The sequence below is a fragment of the Poecilia formosa genome, unplaced genomic scaffold (genome assembly GCF_000485575.1).
Source record: "Poecilia formosa unplaced genomic scaffold, Poecilia_formosa-5.1.2 Scaffold142, whole genome shotgun sequence".
In the NCBI taxonomy this organism is placed as follows: domain Eukaryota; kingdom Metazoa; phylum Chordata; class Actinopteri; order Cyprinodontiformes; family Poeciliidae; genus Poecilia; species Poecilia formosa.
The window spans coordinates 713,021-734,834 of NW_006800081.1; the positions used below are offsets into that span (position 1 = coordinate 713,021).

The window sequence follows — 21,814 nt, forward strand, 5'->3', positions numbered from 1 at the left end:
GCGAGCGAAATGGATCCAGGTTGGCGCAGCTTAAACTTTCATCCCTATCTTTTTCTCAGATCTGGATTTTAATGATGTTTAACATATTTATTCCGTAGGTCTCAATAAACTTGCAAGAAAGCAAGCAGTCTCTCAATGTCTATCTTTTTTTTTTTTTTTTTTTTTTTGGCCCGGCAGCCTCTTGCGATAGCCGGTTTCGAAGAATTGTGCCTTGTTGTGCTCCCACCGACCCCCCCTCTGCTCCGTGCCGCACTGGTTCCGTCTGGCTCGCCCTCAGCTGCTGCGTGTCCTGGGATGACCTGTTGATGTCGGTAGAATGGAGAATGGCAGAGGGGGAGCCGATTTCCCCCATCACCAAAATATTCAAATAAGCTAAAAAGAAGACAAAATTGGGGTCTCCGACAGCTGGGGCCTTAGCACGTCCCCAAGCCCCGTCCTCTCGGGAAGTAAGTGTTGCTTTTGTTTACGTTTTCAGCGCGGAAATGCCTCGACATTGTGCAGCCGGGATGAGAGCAGCCGGCGAGGTGGGATGGTGAGCCCAAAATATTTAACAGTGGCGTTAGCTTAGCCGTTAGCCTCCTCCCCATAGGCCTGCTGCGGATGGGAGAGGGCATGGAGCATTTAGAGTCTGTTAAAGGGGATTAATTACCACCGACTTGTCTGCTTAGAACCCAAACAACGTGGGCCGGGTTTTGCTGCCTCACTTCCCAATCCACCTTTTACAGACTGGATTCTGTATCACTTCTTCATCACAGTCTGACATCTTTGGCAGTTTTAACATCTTTACAGAGAGGCATGCATGAGCAGAGATTCAGAAAGGAGAAGCTTTGGGTATATGTGTGCTGCTTTGATATGACTAATCACAAATCAGTCCTGTAGCTGTATATGTCTTGACATGAGAGGAGCAGCACAGGTATGCAGGCATGGACACATGCAAACCAGGAAATGCCTCCACAGAGGGAGTGAACTGGGTGCCAGGTGTACCTGTGACTTTCCATGAATCATCCATGTTGCTGTGTCAAAACTTGTGCTGTCTGCAGATGTAGAGGTAGATTAACTGCATTGTTGTATGTTGTCACATGATCTTTTTTTTGTTTATACAGAATAGCTTATTTTTAATCATCTGGTGTTCTTTTCCTTGTTTTATTATTATTATTATTATTATTATTATTATTATTATTATTATTATTTATTCCTTGTTGGCACCAGGTGAGTTTGCCTTTTGGTACTTGAGCTGTTATTCAATCCCCTCTCCTCCATACCCAAAGACAAAACATGTTGTACTGATGTATTTGAATCACATATCACGGGAGCAGACTATGTGTTATTGTACAAGGTTACTTCAAACCGTCTATTCTCAAAGCAGGTACGAAATGTCCTCTGGTGGTACAAATTAATGTTGGTTGGTAGAAAAGTGACCAAAATTCTAAATGTATTCAATGGTGGGAAAATGATAAGCCCCTTAATGAGTTTCTTAAAATATTTTTTGGGCCAGTTTCCAACTTACTCATGGTTATTGTTGCTCCCTAATTTTGCTTCATATCCCTAAATAAATCATTGCACACATATGTACTTGAACCAGTTTAAGCCTTAAGTTTTATTTATGTATTTTTTAAGAATTCTACAGTCACAAAATTGCTCAAATCTCACATTTCAACATTTATCCAAATATTTTAACTTTTATATTAACTTTTCTGATCCCCGAAAATACAATTTAATTTGATCTCTTATCATTACGAGATATATCAAACACACTATTTCACATCCATGACATTACATTAGACTTAATTTTTGGTTTTGGTAACATATTTTCACATTATGGAGAGAAATGGATATAAAAATGCTTAAATCTCATGTATTATTTAAAACCAAAGTATATTTTCTTGCATAATTCTGCATTTTACCCTTTTCATTGATTGGCGTTCTGATGCCCATTTGAGCCAGTTGACTCTTAGAGAATATAGTTTAGGACCTGTGATGAAGCAAATTAACTTTGAGAGGCCTCCTTCTCTTCTGGCACTTAGTGTTTAATGGAGTCATATATTCTTCCAACAGACTACAAATAGAATATAGGAATTACTTTAAACCGTCAGCTGTCAAAGCCCTTATTAGTAGGTACAAATTGACACATGGTCAGCACAAAATGTTGAGGCGGCACCATTTTCTACCTGGAATAAGCTTTACACCTGGCTTTGTTGTGTACGAAATGACCAAAGCTACGGAGGTTCAAAATAAAGTGACCACCACATTTTCATTATGTTATCAAACTTTTAAAAAAGAGTTGAATGTCAAAACAAGTGATTTCATCAGGCAGAGCTTCAATGGTGACGGGTCATGTGTGTTGGTTAGAAATTAGGACTCCTATAATGTTTTTACAGACAAAGCTTTGGAGCTATTTATACCCATACCTATGAAACGTTGTGACCCAAAACACATACACAAAAGGCAACAAGATGTAAATGAGGATTGGTTATTGATTTTGGCCCAGTTTTACATATCCAAATATTTAAAAAATGACATGAGATGAAATGTTAATGCAGGTCCACAGTACTTTTTTCCTAAACTACCTGGAGAGGACGCTCAAAAAACTGGATTAAATGGGAGTTTGTGACAAAAAAAACAAATATATGTCTGTGCAGTTCCATTTGTATGTGGGCCAAATATTCCTGAAGCTTACAGTGATAAGTCTTTGAGTATGTTGCAAGAATGTTTGACCTACTTTCTCCTCCAGGCTGTAGGAGTATAAAATTTAAGCCACAGTATGAGATTGACTTGTTCCTATTGCTGTTTTTTTTATATATTTAATGGCATAAGGACCTAATATGATCCCTCTCATCTCCGCAGGCCCCACTATCCCTCCTTAGTGCATAAACACACACACACACACACACATGGATACAAGCACGCATACACACTCTCTATCACTGTCCGGGTAAACTGAGCAAACACACCCTGCTCTCAGCGTGGCGTTTAGTGTGACTTTACGTGCACGCATGTGTGTGCTTGGTGCAGCTCGCCAAACTGTAAACAAGCAGTATTGTCTAATGTCTGTGTGTGACTCAGTGTGCCTTTTGTGGGTTTGTTTGAGTTTGTGTGTGTGTGTGTTTGTGTGCATCTGTGTTTTAGTATGAGAGAGAGGGAGCTTGAGAGAGACAGAGACAAAGCAAGCATTTCTCTTTTACCCTGGATCTTGGCTGGATCCCAAATGAAGGGCTTTGGATATGATGGGGCTGCTCAGTCCAGCCCTCCTCGGTCGCAGTCGCACCAAAATTGGTTGTATACTTCTCACAGGGTGGGTATCAGTCAGTTTGTTCAATGGAAAAACAGAATTCATCCGATGCATATCTTTTTCTTCCTGTTTGCATGAGAGCAGCATGCAAACAGCATTTTTAAGAACTAAAGAATCTGTTTGATGAAAAGCTTTGTGTATGTCTTTTTATTACTTGAAAGTGCGGTGCAGGCATGCTCAGCCTTAAGCATGTGAAAATTTCTCGTCAGCTTTAACAACAACCAGTGCTATATGGGCAAATCAAAGAACCGATGCTGTTTGCTTTTTTAAGAACAGCCGATGTTATTTGGATAAGTTAATGACTCTTTTATGATCGTAACTTTGATAGAGAGCATGCAAAGTATATACCACACCTTCCAAACGTATTCACACGTCCTGAACCTTTCCACATTTAATCCTGGTACATCAACCTTCAGTCTTTCCAGTGATATGTTTTGTGTAGTCCAGTACAAACTAAGGAACACTTAGTTTTCAGCTCTTATTTATTGTTTTGCAAATGAAATGTCTGAAAAGTGTCAACCTTTTGCCCCACTCTCAAATCTCTAGCAGTGCCAATACATTTTATTCCAGTATTGTCCTCTTTGCATACTGTTCCTCTGTCCTTGTTGAGCAGGACGCTGCCACCACCACGTTTCATATCTGGGATCAGTTCTGCTTTGCCCCTTACAGATCACGTTTTGCATGCGAACCCAGAAAGTTTTGGTTTTATCCATCCAGAGGAAGCTCTTCTACATTGTTGCTGTGTTCTCTTTATTGCTTGTAGCAAATTTTAAAAGGGGCTTTTATATCCTTGTTTAACAATAGGGTTTGTCCTTGCCACTCTTCCATAAATGTAATTGATGAGTTATGGCATCTAAGGACAAACAGTTCCTTCTATCTGAGCTGTGGATCTCTGCCATTCCTCTCTAGATTTAACTCGCTCCTCTTGGTTTCTTCTCTGATTTTTTGTTTCTTTGCCCATCCATCTACTTCTTTGCTGGATTGTCCTTGTGGCGGGCTGATGTCTTTAATGTGTGGTACATGCTGGACAACTATACAGACCATGAAAGGACATCACAAACAGCCACGAACACACTTCCATACGTAAGAGCATTTTGGAGTAAGCGACTGCGTTGACCTCACAGTCATGTTTTTGGGCTGTTGGATGAAACTTGGCTACTCAGAGAGAATCCATCCTTGTACAGAAGGAACATCCAAACACTTTGGAACAAGAACCAAGGCTGAGATTTGAACCCAGGCCTTATTGTTGCAAGGCAACCACACTAGCAACTGTGTTACTGTGCAGTTTACCCCCACAGTCCTCATCATTTTAGATTGATAGGTTTGCAGTTCCGCAGTACTTTTTAAATTATCAGATGCACTGATTAAACAGATTTGTATTCTTACTTGTAAAAAAGAAAAAAAAAAGAATATTTTTTGAAACTGTTCCCTGCCTTTTACACATACTTTGTGCATTACATAAAATCCCACTGAAATACATTGAGGTTTGTGGCAATAACTTGTCAATGTGAAAAGTTCCCAGAGTATGAATACTTCTGCAAGTCACTGTACTTGGCATGCCAAGATTGCTGGTACAGTAACTGTAAGTAATGCATACGTACAGAGCTGATCACATGACAGTAAACAGATATGTCTTCCCACTGTCCTCAAATATTTTCACATAGTCGGCCTTTGGTTCATTTTTATTTAACAGACCTTAATGCAGCCGTCCAAGAGAAGCTTCAAGCCAAGTGGGTGTGCAGTAGTTTCACTGTTGATTGAGGTGAACTGTAACATGCAATGTGGTTTCTGTTCAGACCACACACACTTTCACACACGGAATAAGAGAACATGACCCACTTATCTGAGAAAGTGCAACTTTATAGCTTACACAAAACACAGGATGATAAAAAGGCTTTTACCCAGCCTAGCCCTGACAATAACAGTTATTGTACAGCTGAAGTTATTTACATGAGTACTGTGATTATAGGTTATGTTGAAGTTTAAACAAATCTGCGAAACTCTGCTAGAGGTCTTCACTGGGGAAAAGAAGAAGTATTTTTTGTGTGTTTTAATGGCAAAGAATATACAGAACATTTTTCTGTTATCGGGGCCCCTGATGCAGACTTGTACAAAAGTCTTAAAGTAATATCAATGAACCTTTTCCGTGTTGATTTGGCTGTATGTTTGGATCATTTTTAGTTTTTTGTTTGGTAGAGTATGCCAGGTTTGGATGCCACATACTCATCTGTTTCAGCTTAGATCTACCTGGAGTGGTTGGTTTCATCTGTCCAATGTATTTCCGAGGAACTACTGTAGTTTGTATGCAGATAGTTTCTAATGGGTATTTTGGAGACTTTGGGATCCATTTGTCTAATGGTATGGTTTGTGGACTTTTTTTTTACCATCTTCCTCGCTGTGTGTGGCGGCAGTATAAACTTGAGTTTTCATCCTTCTTTTTTTTTTATTTATTTATTTTTTTGCCACAGCCCCAGTTGTTGTAGACTTTTAGGTGTTTCTTGTAGCCATTTCTTTACATATGAAAGATTTTCTTTGCATAAATGGCATGTTCTCTTGCCTTTCCCATTTTTAAGATTAGGTAAGAGAAATGGGGCAAATTCTTATGTGATAAGACTGTTCCTGTTTGGAGAAACAGGAAGTCATGGACTGCTACTGAAATGTTGTAGAAACTCTGGTTAGTTATGAAAAAAAATAAAGTAGGACCACTTAACTTTACTCATAACATTTATTCTTTACCGGTAATGTTTTTGCCACTTGGTATGCAGTTATTACATGTTTAAAGTTTCTAATCTTTCACTTTCAGATTACCTGTCTATCTGAAGGCTTTATGTACATTTGTGCCTTTTTATACTTCTGGAGGATCAAGAGCTGTTCTTCTAAATAAATTTTTTCAGTTGGAAATGATGTGATTTTTACAGATTTTGGGTGAGATTATGTTCTTTAGCTGTTTTATTTGCACTGATGAAATCCCACGAGACATTTTACAGTTTCTTGCGTCTCTCACATTCCTCACCTGTTTTCCTTTCTTTGAGCCTTTTGTCTTTTTTTTTGTCCTTGTTACATTGCTCCTCCTCCACACATTACCCTCTGAAATGCTTCTCACACCACACAGACATCACAAGAAGAGTTTTTGTCATCGCTGTGAGTGGCTCTTTCCAAGTTATCCCACTGTGTGGCCTCGATCCTGCTCGTAGCTGTGGATAAAGCTGCAGAAACCCATGAATCAAAGTGCTACCCGCTGAGCAGCTCTGCAGTTACCATGTGAATAATGTCATAGCCAGCCTAACAGCTCATTGGATTTATTGAGGTCTACTGTAGAGACAGCCTTGTCTCAAATTAAAGACTCGACCTAGTGGTAGCTTAACTTATTCGCTTCTTTCTCTTCTTCCTTTCCCAGAAAACCCTTTGGTGGTGTGCGTAGGCGCGCCATGGCCCAGACCCTCCAGATGGCGATCCCAAACTTTGGCAACAACATTTTAGAGTGTCTGAACGAGCAGCGACTGCAAGGCCTCTACTGTGATGTCTCTGTTGTGGTCAAGGGCCATGCCTTCAAGGTACTCATCACACTTTATTCTACTGTTGTATTATTTTTTTAGAGAAGGACTTGGTTGGGGATGAAGGACAACATTTGCAAAGTTGGAACTGTTGTGCCTCCTTGGTACCTTTTTGTTTTTTTTTATACAGGATATGAAATAAATGACAATTTTTACTGCTGAATTCCAGTTTTACTTTGTAATACCAAGGTTCTGCTAAGTGGCAGTTCTTGTGTGAATGATTTTTGGCTTATTCTATGCATGAACCAGCAGATAACAACAATAGTAATGGTGTATAGTATTGTGCTTTGTTGTTCTCCTTAACCTGTTAAGTTTGACACAACTTCTAATAAGAATATGTGTTACATGAGCACTTCTTCCATGAGAGACAGACACAAGTTACAATGAGGTGACAGATAGTGGGGTGCAAGCTAAGGCTCTAAAGTGCTTGCGCATTCAATGACTTGCTAAAATCACAGCACCATATAGTGGCCTGGCATGACAACTGCAGCTGACTCGAGGTGTCTTGGCGGTTCTTTCTAAATGTGGACCTTTCTCCTGATCAATGTCCGAAAATAGCGACAGATTCCAGGCAACATCTCGTGTTAGCGTAGCCTTAGCCCATCTCGAATATGAAAAGTGAGGAAAAAAACAGAATTCTTAAGATTGGAGCCAGGATACTATAGAATAGGTAAGGAGACATCTGTGTTTATTTATGTAGGAGAGACGGCTTATCCCAGAACTCCAAAACAATCTACTTCTTACAGAAATATGATTTTTGTCTCCAATGGGGGGAGTGACTCCAACTGAAGGGAGTGGAAAAACAACCTGTCTACCCTGAAAACTTCAGCATGCTTTTCAGTATCTACTCTGTAAGAAACAAGAAATCTATACTTTTTTTTATAAAGGTCATTTACCAAACAAAAACCTTTAGAAACCAGAGTTTGTGAAAAAGACATATTTTGTTTTTTTTTTGTAAAGAAATGGCCGTTACATGATCTTTTAAAAAACTCCCCAAAAAGCCCTTTACCGAATCGTCTGGAAAACTCCCTTAACAACACTGTTCCGCATCTTTATAAATGAGCAGATTAACATACAGGAAGGGGAAAAACAACGGGAAAAGAAAATAGTTTCTTAGACGAAGAGGGAGATGCTAATTTTCCGTCATGTTTCAAATCTTATATGGACTTCCTTCCTTCTTGGAGACAGGTTACAAAAGTCTCCGCTGACCCTCGGATGACCTACGACTCCCCCACATTGATAGCCTCTCGCACTATAGATTCACTATTTTTGACTTCATCTTGTACCAGGAGGGAGTGAAGCACATAGACGGTGGGAATTACTGACCTCTGACCCATAAGTTTCCTTATTTCTTGAGAATATTGGGCCTCATCATTGAAGCCTGGAAGCACTGTGAGGACCATGTTCTTTGATTTCTCCAGTTCTTTTAATACCATTCAGCCATTACTTCTGAAGGACAAGCTGGAGCTGTCGGGAGTGGACCATTAACTGTCCCAGTGGACACTGGACGCTGCCCACATTGCGTGAGGACACAGGGCTTTGTCACGGACAGGCCGGTCTGCAGTACGGGGGCCCCGCGGGGAACTGGGCTGGCACCGTTCCTCTTCACCCTCTACACTGCAGACTTCTCAATCATCTCTTCTCTGATGACCCTGCCATCGTCGGCCTCATCACAGATCAGGACGTCTCAGATTACAGACGGGGCTTTGTGGATCCTTGCCAGCTGAACCATCTCCAACACGGTGAAAACCAAGGAGCTGGTTGACCGCCGCAGGTGCAGATCCACCCCACCGAGGCCTCTGAGCATCCAGGGAACAGACAATGAGATAGTGGACTCTTATTATATCTGGGTGTTCACATGAACAATGAAGGGGACTGGAGTCTCAACATTTTTTGATCTTTGCAGGAAGCTGCTACCTGCTGAGGTAGATTTGATTTGTGTAATTTTGTTGCTTGAGTTTTTGTGACCAGGATATTTATTGTTCTGCTTGTCACTTCCCTTGTCCATACTCCAATTGTGAGCTTCAAGTGCTGCCATTGGATTCACTACAATGTGTGCGCACTTTTGCACGCAGTACAATTTCTGGGTCATATAAATCCGATTAAATGAAATATTGGTATCAAATTTGATCCCGTGGTCCGTTTTTTAACTTCAGTTGACTGTCAGTTGAAAATGAAAAAAAAAACAAAAAAAAAAAACTATACGACTGATGGATGGACTCTAACAAACTCAATAAATGTTTTTACATCCTTGCTGTTATTTGCACAATTTTTCAGATTCTGGTAAAATAGTCGGTGTTTTTTATGCACAAGTATGCATAGACGTGTTGTATATTTCTGGTATTATTTTACTCAGTTGCATATTTCTCTGGATTGGAGTATGCTATTATTATTTTTGGATTTTCATCCAATTTGCCCTGTACAGTCTCTTATTCTTACCTTCTGTTTTTACATTTTGACCTTAGTGTGAATTGACTTGCTTTTCACTTTGCTGCTGGGACACCTGAATTTCCCCGCTGAGTGACAATAAAGGTTATTTCTATTTCTTTTTCTTCTATTCTTACCTTAGGCTCATCGAGCTGTTCTGGCGGCCAGCAGCTCTTATTTCCGGGACCGTTTCAGCAGCAGCACCAATGCTCCGGTTGCCAACAGCAACGAGACGAGCCCCACTGTTGTTGAGCTCCCTCCAGCTGTGCAGCCCCAGTGCTTCCAGCAGATTCTGGCTTTCTGTTACACAGGCCGCCTCAGCATGACAGTGGGAGACCAATTTCTTCTCATGTATACTGCGGGCTTTCTTCAGATCCAGCAGATCATGGAAAAGGGCACCGAATTCTTCCTCAAGGTAAAGGTACAAAAAAAAGGAAAAAAAAATGGGAAATAGATTTAATGTTTGTAAACATCAAGAAAAACGGATGTGTAGTGACGGCCAAAAAGTAAGCTAAGAAACGAATCTTAAATTTAGATGTATTGTGTTAAAAATAAAGCCCGCTTCGCTTCATTTTCTGTCAGAATCTACTTGTAAATATACAAGACTTAAGTATATTTTCAGTTTTATAAGTAACTGATCCTCAGCATGTGAGTCTTCCTGTTTTCTCTCATTTTTCATTTAATTATCTTGTTTTTGTTTCAAGCAGGAAATATTCAAAACTCCTCTTTAAGAAGTAGTTCTTACTTCCCTTCAATCTAACATAGCTGTTGGGCCATTTTATGATATGTAGTGGTCATTTTGTTTAAAGCAAGATTAAAAATAATAGAAAGATAGTCCCAGGAGCCCAAAATTATTCTTAAAAAGTCATTTAAAGGCTAATTTTTTTTAGGTTTCAGTTGCTACATTTTATAACCCAAATTAAACCAGTCTTAATAAAGTTTTTTTTTTTCCTTTTTTTTCAGTTTGGCAAGAATAAGACCTAACAAAACTGTTTGTAAAATAATAGTTGACAAAAGGGGAGACTTTAAAATAATAATAGCATGATAATAATCAAATAATTACATAACCATGGTCATTTGAACAGGTGATACCAAAATGGAGATGCTGGCCCATAATGCATAGCTTTATCTGCCATGCACAGCGGAGGAGGGCTAATGGTTTGGGATCTGCCGCCACAGTGCCCGAGCAAAATCTATCCAATAAATTGCGAGTCAAATTTAAGGTGGATCAGTCCAACAGTAAAAGTTTGGTGAACAATGAGACGCATAACAGGACAATGCTTGAATACAATCGCAAAGATAAAATCGACAACATGATAATGAAAATGTAAGGAATCAAGCTATAACTTGTGATAAATACAAAAGTCGTAACCTCAGCAAAGGATATGACTTTGCAAAGGTTTTCCTCTGCTGTTTTAAGTTTAGCTTCAACAAAACATTGTTGAAGCTTTTCTGCTTTGGGGTCCTAACAAACAGACCGCATATGTTAAGGAGTCTATTAAGGCACTGGGGGAATAAAAAAAAGGTAATTCATTATTTCTGTCTAACCAACATGGCTTTATTGAAAAAGCTGCATATGGCTACATGTGCTGACTTGAAGGAGCCACAACTTAGTTGTACTTTTCTTAATTACTTTACCAAAACATCATAGTCATTAGGCAGGAAGCTTTATCAAATATGTCCATAGAGAGACACTATTTATATTGCAAACAGTAACATTACAATAATGATACATTTGCAATACATTGTGCGGCCCTGTTTTAAAGCGTAAAATGAAATGCCATCAGATCTTAATGGAGTCGCCCATTAATGAATGCCTACACATATCTGCACATTGAATTCAATTTGTAAAGATAATCAGCAAAAATTTCCATTTGTTAAAAGTGAGAAAATTGATATGGAGCGTCGCTGAAGTGGTTTCTCACAGTTGAATTCTCCAGCGAATTTAGGTTTTCCTTTGCTGTTTGACTTTTCTTAAACCAGCTGCGACACAATGACATGAAATGAGATAACATCAGACTCATGTAGCGCTTTTCAGGACACTCAGAGACGCTTTACATGAAATCAGTCATTTCCATTGACACACATTCACACTCAGACGATGGCAAGCTACTGTATTGTAGCCTCAGCTGCCCTGAGGCATTCTTATCAGCCCAAGCTGATAAGAATAGTTTGTTAGTGTTGGTTTATTTGTCCTGTACACATCTGTTTTTTTAATAACTTGTTTTAGAATGGATAATTTTTTTTTGCTACTTTTCACTATGAGTATTTAAAGAAATTACCAAAGTTTTACATCTCGACGTATAAACACATAAAGAAAGTCACACAAGACTAAACTGAAAGTCCATATCTTCACTAAAGTGACCGTGTGTCCAAGCATAAAACTTATATATACATGTTTTTTCCAGGTGTCCTCCCCAAGTTGCGACTCCCAGGGTCTTCATGCCGAGGAAGCTCCAACCTCAGAGCCGCAGAGTCCCGTAACACAGACCAGTAACGGCGCGCCACGTCCTGCCTCCAGCGTGACGCCGCTCCCTCTCGTTTCACGACTTAAGACAGAGCAGCCATCCAACCAGACGGAAGCCGCCACTCCTTATTCTGTGGTTTGCACTCCTGTTGCCAAGCGGCTGTGGGAGGGTGGCAGCACCCGCGACGGAAGCGGGTTGGGCTCGGGTGGCGGCAGCGGCGGGGGAGGAGGAGGAGCCAGAAAGACGGCCCGTTATTCCCAGGAGGTGGTGCGGGGCAGTGCCATCCAGACCTCCGTAGCCCTCGGACTGGCCATGAGCATGAACGCCACCACAACCGGGCTGGCAGGCATGGCGCCCAGTGGTGGGATCGGTGGAAATGCCGGCACCAACGGGAATTCTGCAGCGGGGCTTGGAATGTCAGAGGGTGCCAGCCCCGGCACACTGAGTACCTACGCTAGTGACTCACCCATCAGCTACCATGACGATGAGGAGGAAGAAGAGGGAACGGACGAAAGTGCCGAGGAGCAGTACAGGCAGATCTGCAACATGTATACCATGTACAGTATGCTCAACATGGGAGCAGCAGGTAGTAGAACTACAGCAAACATTTAATACACATGAACGTGCTTCAAAGTACGCAACCCTTTATTTTTATATTCGACTCTAATTCTATAGCGCTACATCACAATCAGAAAATACGACGAGTGTGTGAACTTAATGTGTGTTTTACTGTTTCTCCAGCAGCCGGGGAGCGAGTCGAGGCCCTTCCCGACCACATAGAGACCCGAGGTCGGATGCGGGGCCGAGACCTTACTTGTCTTCCTCCAGAACTTATTGCACAGATAGGAAACCGCTGCCATCCCAAACTGTACGAGGAAGGAGACCCTGCTGAGAAACTAGAGTTAGTCTCAGGTATGTGAGTGCGTCCGATTATTGTTGAGCACAGTGATGAAGACCTGGAAGGAAAATCTGTGTGGATAATTCAGCTAACACATAGGTTTATTGACTAGGTGTTTGTGTTTTAATTACCAAACTAAAAGAGTCGATGTGCCACCAAGCACGATATAAAGTCGAGACAAATGCTGCATTTGTATGGTGGATTGTTTACCCACAAATCAATCGATTATAGAGGATCATTGGAAGATATTCTACTTTGCACATGTTACAGCATCACCCAGTGTGCAAAGATCTGCTGATCTGTAGTACAAATAAGATTTTTTTTTTCAAACTTGGCTTGTTGTGAATAAAAATAAAATGGTCTAATATTGTTTAATTATTCAACTTTCAGAGATTAGAGAACTGAATACAATGCACCCCAGACCACTCTTTATTTATTTTATTTTACTTATTCATTTAGCTTTTTGGTCATTTGAGCAGTTTTAGTAATTCACAATTCTGTTTACATTGTTTCACTGCTCTCAGATACATTTCAATGAGTTGTTATAAGGTTGCCTTTTAAGGTGAGTTCGTAACATATCCAACATTATTTTTATTAGATTTAATGAGTGAGCAGTATTTATTATTCATTCTGGTGTGTGTGTGTGTGTGTGTGTGTGTTTTTAACCATTAACTTATGTTAATATATTAGTATATTTCAGCAGATAACACTGGTGTTATATTGCACCAAAGGCCCTGCTTCCTGGTTCAACCCCTGGCTGTTTCTCTGAAGTTTCTTCAGTTATCTCCCACATTCCACAGAGTTTGCATGTTAGGTTACATGCTGCTGGTTAAATGAATCAGTGCTCCATTGTTAGTGTATTTTTTGTTGTGTTTTTGACATTATCAAATTGAATTTTCTCTCTTTCTCTGTGGAGCTTTAGAAAAACACAACACACTTTTTTGTTTTTTTTTTGCTTTGCTTGTATTTTATGTTGTTTTTCTTTCTTTTTTTTGCTTTGTATATGAAATAATTCTATACCTTGGTTGCTCTAATCCCCACCCAGATGTTATCTTGAACTTGCAAGTAGAGATAGCGTGTTCACATTTAGAGGAAGCTCTTCTCATGATAACAGGGGGATTGGCACTCGACTATAAGACCGCGTTGCACATATGTTTGTGTTAAGGACATCCTGTGATAATCTCCACATTAGATGTGGGTGTGGCTGCCAAGTTTTACTTCATAGTGCCCTGTGCGTGCGTGTGCGTGTGTTAGTATAAACAATGCAGCCTGCAGAATACAAACTTGCTCTGCTGCGAAGCAGATAAGACGCAAAGAAAACAGCAAAATAGAGGCAAAATGGGTGCAAACACAGCCCGGCCTTTTGAGAACAACAGCAGCCGCAACAATCTGATATAAATCACAGTTGTCTCTAGGTCAACAGTTTCTCCGTGTCTGTCTGAACATAACCAGATAAACATGTCTCTATAAATAATCGGTGTTGAGGACATGTCTTCATTTGTTTGTGGTCGGGGGTTCAACCTTCTGGCATGTGCTTTTGTTTGCAGGAACTTCTGTGTATATTTCGAGAGCCCAGCTAATGAACTGTCATGTGAGCGCAGGGACGAGACACAAGGTGCTGCTGAGGAGGCTGCTGGCTGCCTTCTTTGACAGGTTCGTTTCCTCTGCGAGGGTCTATTTCTGTAAAGTATTTATGTAAAGACGGACGAGGCACTGGCTTAATATGGAAATTATTGTTTCCTTTTGAGCGCAGTTTAGAGAAATAGGACGGCTATTTTAAGCGTCCCTCCGTTCTGTTCACCTCGTTTTTTGTTTTGATGCATCAGGAATACTCTGGCCAACAGCTGCGGGACAGGGATCCGCTCGTCCACCAACGACCCGAGCCGCAAGCCCCTGGACAACAGAGTTCTCCATGCGGTCAAATGTGAGCAACAGCATTTTGCCTGTCTGCCTGTGCAAATAGTTAAAGCATTTGCTTGTTGCTTAAATTAAGAATAATAAATGTAAAGAACAGCAACACATTTTGACACAAGCCTTCATTTCTTATTAGTTCACAGGAGCCAGGTTTTTAAAATCTTTTCTAGTAGTCTTGATTAGGGGTTTTATATAGTTTTTACTAGGAACAAATTGTCTTTATGACAGGTTGGTAGAAGAAATCCAAAATAAAATCAACATTTTGCACAGTTATGCGACGTCAAAGCACTGTTTTTTTGTTTTGTTTTTTTTTTTATTGAACTTGGGTACCTGATCTTATTTGAACAATAAACCTTACCCACAAGTGCAAACAGGGAAAGAGTGAAGACTTGTGCACATTGCTGAACATGCAGGTTTCACCCTGTAAAAGGTTTCATACTTACAAATGAATGAAAAAGAAAGAAAAAAAATTATACATGAGAGTATATATAATTTGACGTACAGCCATGCCAATTTATTTGTACCTTGCATTTATCATTTAGTACTAGATCTGTGTGACCACAAATCTAAATGTTGAATTTTAGTAAAACTCTGGAGCCACAGTTCTCCACATTTACAGCTCCAAAGTCTTTTTGGGACACAAATCGGCCAAGTTTGCACATCTACAGATGCATCTCTGGCCATTCTTCTTTGAAACTGGGTCAAACTGGATCCTCCACCACAGATTTGCAGTACAGGTCTGGGTTTTGACCGGTCCTAACACATGAAAATACTTTAAACATAAAAACTGTAATAGCGCGCTGGCCCTATGTTTACTTATTTACAAGTATATTTAAACAAATCAAAATATTGTGAAACTGATAAAAATTTATATTTTGTTGATCCCAACAGGTTTTCTGCCAGGATTGCCTTGATTTTTAGCTCCATCTATCTTCTCATCAGTGGACCACGTGTTCACGGTTCAGTTTTGGTCTCATCTGACCAGACCACTTTCTTTCAAATGCCGAAGTCATTACTGCCTCCTTCACTCTTTTTATGTGTGTTCATACCCACTCTGATTGGGAGAGCCGGGGTGTTTCTCATCCTCATGCTCCATGCGCCTGGTGAAGATCAGCACAAAGGTCTTTGATATGTCATTTCCTCTGCAGGACTCACTGCTGCTCGTTTATCAAGCCTTTTATGCAGAGTGGTGCAAGCCTTTGATAAATCTCATCTTTATTTTGCACCCTGCACTTTCGACTCATTTTTTTAAACTTGGAAATGCATACAAACTGTGCTGTTGTGCTTTCCAGGTTTAGCCACATATGGTGCAACAGTTTTTGTTCAAAAGAACAGATAAACGGTGTGTGCCAAAAAACATCTGTGTTGGATAATCCGGTCGTAAGTTACTCACTAACTCCATTTATTGAAGTATTTCTTAAAGCGAGGTCTTGAATTATTAAACCTAGTAGTAGTGCAAAATTAAGAGTTACTTCCATTGGTTTCTTTTTGTTTTTCTTCAAATGTATTTAAATCAGAAATAGTCAATGGAAAATAAACTACAGTCCGTTCAGGAACTTCTGAAATCTTATAGGAAAGGTTCGATAGGCATGGAATTATGGCTCCAATATGAGATTTTGGTTAATAACCCTGATTCATTTGTGTCTGTGGTATTTAAACAATCTAGAAAGACTGCCTGAGAGGAAAATTAAAATAAAGAAAATAATGGAAATGAAAGAAATCATTAAATAATATAATTATCTTCTGCTGAATTTACTTGTTGATGACCAACGTTGTGTGCAATTTTCTTTTCTGTGGCTAACAACTTATTTTCAAGCAGTTACAAAGCATGGTTGCACCAGTAACTTGACCGGTTGTTGCTAGGTAACCAAGAGTGAGAGAGTGAGTTGCTAGGTAACCAAAGAGTGATTTTGACCCTTTGCACGTGATGTCACACTACTCAGATCTCCACCCGCTCTGCCATGACAGACATCAAAAACCGTAGGCATGAATATGATCCCACCACTACAATTTAGTTGAGCTTTCCTCTGTTTTATTTTGGTCATTATGGTTTCACTTAGTGTTGGTGTGTGTGTGTGACAGGCGAGTGTATCGGACATTTATAGAAATACGCAACAAATCGTATCGGTTCACGCAACATTTAACAGCCAAATACGATTCCATATTTTGTGGGATGAGTGGCAATCCCATGCCCTCATGCTAACATTAGCCTTGTATCTAAAATACAAGGCATTTTACATAATTTCATTTTTACTAGCGATATTTATCATACTGAATGGATTAAGTCTCTGTAAATTAACATGCTGGTGACATCACACGTTACCGACAGCATTTATGCTAACCTTAGCATTTTGTATCATTTTAACTTGTACACTAATTATAGCATACTGAATGATGTTAGCATACTGAATGACACCTGTGATGTGTGATAACACATCACAGGTGACAGCACAGTGACACCTGTGATGTCACCAGCATGTTTACTTACATTGACCTAATCTAGTCAGTATGGTAAATATTGCTAATAAATATGAAACTGTCAGTGACATCACAGGTGTTACTGATGTCACTGACATCAGTGACATCACTGACAGTTTCATATTGTCTGTGGTAAATATTGCTAATAAATATTTACCACAGACATCAGTAGTGACATCAGGTGCTGTCAATGACATCAGTAGCACCTGTGATGTCACCAGCATGTTTACTTGCATTGACCTAATCCAGTCAGTATGGGAAATATTGCTAGTAAATATGAAATTATGTAAAATGCTTATTTTAGGTACAAGGCTAATGTTAGCATGATGGCTATCATTAGCATATTGAGTCACTAGCAGGTTGATACTACTAGTGACTCAATATGCTAATGATAGCCATCATGCTAGTATTAACCTTATATCTAAAATAAGCATTTAACATAATGTCATATTTACTAGCAATATTTATCATACTGAATGGATTAAGTCAATGTAAATTAACATGTTGGTGACATCACAGGAGCTACTGATGTCACTTAAGCTAAGTTTATCATGTTGAATAATTTTAATTTATACACTAATGTTAGCACACTGAATTGTGTTAGTTCACTAATTTTGTGCTTGTCAACATTCTAGCGATAACCCTCTATATGCTAATGATAGCCATAATGCTAATGTTAGCATGGGTAAAAGCCCGGCCACCAGGCGCTCGCCAACGTGCCCCATCTCCAGGCCTGGCTGTAGAGTGGGGCCCCGGTGACCCACGTCCCAGCAAGGGAACACTAAGTCCATTGTTATAACTCATCATAAGGGATCTTTGGGCTGCGCTTAGTCTGGTTCCTCACCTAGTATCTGTCTGCCTGGGGTGACCCTACCAGGGGCATAGAACCCCAGACAGCATAGCTCCTGGGATCACTTGGACACTTAAACCCCTCCACCACGATAAGGTGGCAGCCCATGGAGAGGACCTAACTACTAAAGAAACAATTTTAAAACTATCTACTAAAGAAACCATTTTAAAACCGACTAACTACTAAATAAACAATTTTAAAACCAACTAACTACTAAACAAGCAAATTTAAAACCAACTAACTACTAAACAAGCAAGTTTAAAATGACCCAAGTACTAAAACTATTTTAAAAAGACCTACAGTGGATATAAAAAGTCTACACACCAAATATCAGTGTGGTACATTTGATGTGGGAATATTTGCTCACTCTTCTTTGCAAAACTGCTCCAAATCTGATAGATTGCGTGGGCATCTCCTGTGCACAGCCCTCTTCAGATCACCCCACAGGTGTTTGATGGGATTCAGGTCTGGACTCTGGCTGGGCCATTCCACAGCCTTAATCTTATTCCGGTGAAGCCATTCTTTTGTTGATTTAGATGTGTCTTTTAGGTCGTTGTCCTGCTGAAAGATGAAGTTCCTCTTCATCTTCAGCTTAATATTTATTTTATTCAGTTTGTTTCACTGTAAAAATGCTCAGAGGACGCTGCACGGTCGGCTGCAGAAACGGATAAGGTTGAAAACCAAATTTGTAATTTTATTGCGTAACCTTTAACGAGGAACAAAGGACAGCAGCAGCTGTCAATCATAACGACAGGCAGCCCTCGGTGTAACCGCTGATTTGCAGTGAACAGTTTTTATCGAGAAAGAAGACTAACGTTCATATACTTTATAAGTAAGTATGATTAGAAAAGTATTGGTTTATGGAAAAAGTATGCGTCTAACCATTGGTAGCCACAGAGATAATGCCGCACCGTCATGTAGCATGTATGGAAAAAACTGGTTAGCATCTCGTCCTTTGCATGTTTTGTTGGAGCTAATTCATTTTGTTTCTGTGCTCCACCAGGACGGACCCGACCAGAACCCCTGGGTGTAAATTACCTTGAGAAATAATGCGTTTTGGTTATATATAAAAGCAGGCTTTAATGTAGAAAAATTATCAAATGTTAAGCCATACATGTCATATAAATGGATCAGATACAGAGTTACATTTACCGTCCAGCCACACTTAGCTCACCTTATGGACGAAACCAAGTGAGGCAAGGATTGTAGCGCGAATTTAGCTTTTTATTCTTCTCTGCAATCTGTTCCCTCCCTGAAGGGTAGTCTAATCAGTTTCAGTCTGTTTATGTATGACTGGCGACAGACGCACATAAACATGGTCATGTAAGCTGCAGCGTGTGCTTGTAAGCAGTTAAATCGCTATGCATCCTAGCTATTATATATGGCAGGCTGGCTGTCACTTTAACCTTTTTTTTCTCCTCCCCATTTAGTCCCCACTTTGTTGCAAATAGAAATAAAAATAATAAAATAAGATCACAAAGCATATAGTAGAAATAAAACAAATAAAATTAAAAGCAACAAAAAATGGGCAGCGGGCGGAGTTAGTTTTGTGTGATTTTTCAGGCTTGAAGGAGGACATCTAGTCTCTGAGTCCCGAGTGTTATAAAATGTGCTGGCTCCAAATGTGGACGTCTCGGAGAACAGTTGTTATTCGCCCACTCCCCTCCTTTGCTCCAGGAAGGAGAAGACAGTTTCCTTAGGTCAGGTCCCTGTCGGCTTGTCTGCCCAAGGCGAGATGGTCTCCCTCAGGATGATACAGATGTCGTTTGGTCTCAGTCCCTTTCCCCTCCATGCTCCAATCAATGGAGAGGGAGTACAGGTGTCTTTCTGTCAGGTGTTCCACAGCTGGTTAGAACCCTGTTTTACCGCCAAAGGATGAGAGTTTGCTTCCTTCTCCATCCGGCTCTGTTTCATCTTGCTTCCAATTTCCAGAGAGCGGCATCATGCTCTATAGTTCTCTCCTCCTCTTTTGAGTATTTCAATCCGGTTGTCCTGTTGCCCCTCCATGGGTGGCTCTGCGCTTCATGCTGCCCTGTCACTGATTAGTGCAGGTGGGTGGATAGTTGGAAGCTCCTCTGGGAAAGAGGTTCTGGCTGCCCCTGGTCCAGATCCCCTGGCACCTCAGGTTTCTCCTCCGAATGGTCCTTGCGCTGTGCGGAGTGGACCCAGGTGCCCCTTCCTTCGACCTTTACAGTGGTGTGGGTCCCCAGTAGGACCTGATATGATCAGTGTTACCGATAGTAACACAGGTGTTACGCCAGATTTATCAATATCTTGCTTTAGATTTTTTTTTTATCCGATTACTCAATTAATCGTAAGAATAATCGATAGATTACTCGATTACTAAAATATTCTTTTACAACAGCCCTACCTTATTGCCATATTCCAGCAAAGCACGTCTTCTTACCACCTTTAAGACCATCCTTAATGGCAAAACCAATAGTTGTCATGTAAATCCATTCTACCAACTTAACTTTGGATCTCTACTGCTCTTCCAGAGTTATCAGATTCTCTAATTAAGGCTTCCCTGTTAGATGGATGGCCATATTGTGCTAGGTTTTCACTTTTGCCATACTTTTACTATTTCTGGATGTTCCTTGGTCTTAATGACACTCATTCTCCATTAATATCTTGAGGACATTTGTCTTTATTCTACAATTGTGACACCAATGTGACTTTTGAAGGAATTGCTGGTAAATAAAGAAGTGTGCTACCATCTATCACAAAGTCCAATAAATTAAATGAACATTTGTGATGAAATGTGAGGGCACCGTGCATTTTGTAGCCACGATCTACTAAACTCCATCGAACAGTGAAGTCTTGAGTTGTTCTGAGAAGACGCAGAAATGTTCCATCTCATTTTACTAGTGAGTGTGACTCAAAGGATTTGTCTGTGGGATTTCCCATTTTCAGCGTCACCCCAAATCTTTTAACTATGTGGTTTAATGTGATAAGTTCAGTATTTTTTGGAGATTTATCTTTAGGAAGGGTTTTTCTTTCTTCTTCCATGGCTGTCAGTTAACAGATGGCTAAGTGAGTGTCTGATATCTGGATCAATACATAGATAAAATAGGTCAACAAGTCTTAACAAAGCTCTATGTAGTCATTTTTTAAAAGTTGTGTCAGCTGCAGAAGTGAGTCATTTCAGTGTGAGTTCCAGTTATCCTCAATGACCTACAGCACCTGAAAAGACTGACTTCTAGTTTTAGTCACTGTAGTTTAACACGTATAGATTCACTGCACAAACATTCTGCGCTAAAATTGAGTTGTTTTCAAGAACATATGATGGGAGCAGAAACGTGGTCTCAGATTAAACAGATCTGAAGTCTGTGTAGCTGCAGAACTATTTCAAGATAGTATCACAAAGGAAATTGAAGAAACTACGTACTCTGTGCGAAATATTTATTTTTTATCAGTATGTTTTTCAGTGAGGGCGGGACTTGAATATTTTACTTAAAGAATTCCCAAGCATTTAACTGACAGTTTTCAATCTGACTGTTTTCTTTCATCTCTTAAGGTTTGTGGGGAAAAAGCAGCTATGCAGGCTGTCCCACCTACTTGCACCTTTGCACGCTGGCGATGCACCAAAACCGCAGGGGTGGAAAAACGAATCTGTCACATCTGTAGAAAAGTCAAGTGTCTGCCTAAGTGGGAGGGTGAAATTTTGCTTGAGATTATAATAGTGACAGGTTGATAAATGAGCTTAAAGTCAGACCCTGTAAAGTTAGAAAACTAGGGAGTTGTCTTTAAAAAATAAAAAATAAATTTTATTTGAGTACATTTAGTCATTTGGAAAAGCAATCCCGTATTAACAGATATAGGTTTCACATAAAATCAAGGGCACCCCAAAGTATTTTCACTTGTGCGTCCCTTTGTGCAACACTTTTATCAGGTTAAAAGCGTGACAGGTGTTTCTCCAGCGAGCCTAACTGCGCC

The 21,814-nt window shown here is 40.1% G+C and overlaps 1 protein-coding gene and 1 long non-coding RNA gene across 7 annotated transcripts in view; one reads left to right on the forward strand and one right to left on the reverse strand.

The window, feature by feature from the left end:
* The window catches only part of nacc1a (nucleus accumbens associated 1, BEN and BTB (POZ) domain containing a), a 28,551-nt gene that overhangs the window by 3,162 nt on the left and 3,575 nt on the right, over positions 1-21,814 (forward strand). The window contains exons 1-8 of one of the 6 annotated variants that reach the window (XM_016676798.1): positions 3,163-3,292; positions 6,687-6,843; positions 9,413-9,685; positions 11,679-12,324; positions 12,480-12,650; positions 14,184-14,289; positions 14,463-14,560; positions 21,033-21,810. In XM_016676798.1, coding sequence (XP_016532284.1) covers positions 3,222-3,292; positions 6,687-6,843; positions 9,413-9,685; positions 11,679-12,324; positions 12,480-12,650; positions 14,184-14,289; positions 14,463-14,560; positions 21,033-21,202 — 1,692 coding nt within the window. In that variant the 5' untranslated portion in view covers positions 3,163-3,221 and the 3' untranslated portion in view covers positions 21,203-21,810. The other 5 variants (XM_016676797.1, XM_007562882.2, XM_016676796.1 and 2 more) reach the window with 5 other exon arrangements.
* Positions 14,623-21,026, reverse strand: LOC107837452 (uncharacterized). The gene is made up of 2 exons (XR_001663453.1): positions 17,269-21,026; positions 14,623-17,044 (listed from the first exon to the last, which is right to left on the reverse strand). It is a non-coding gene; the product is annotated as an uncharacterized LOC107837452 (long non-coding RNA).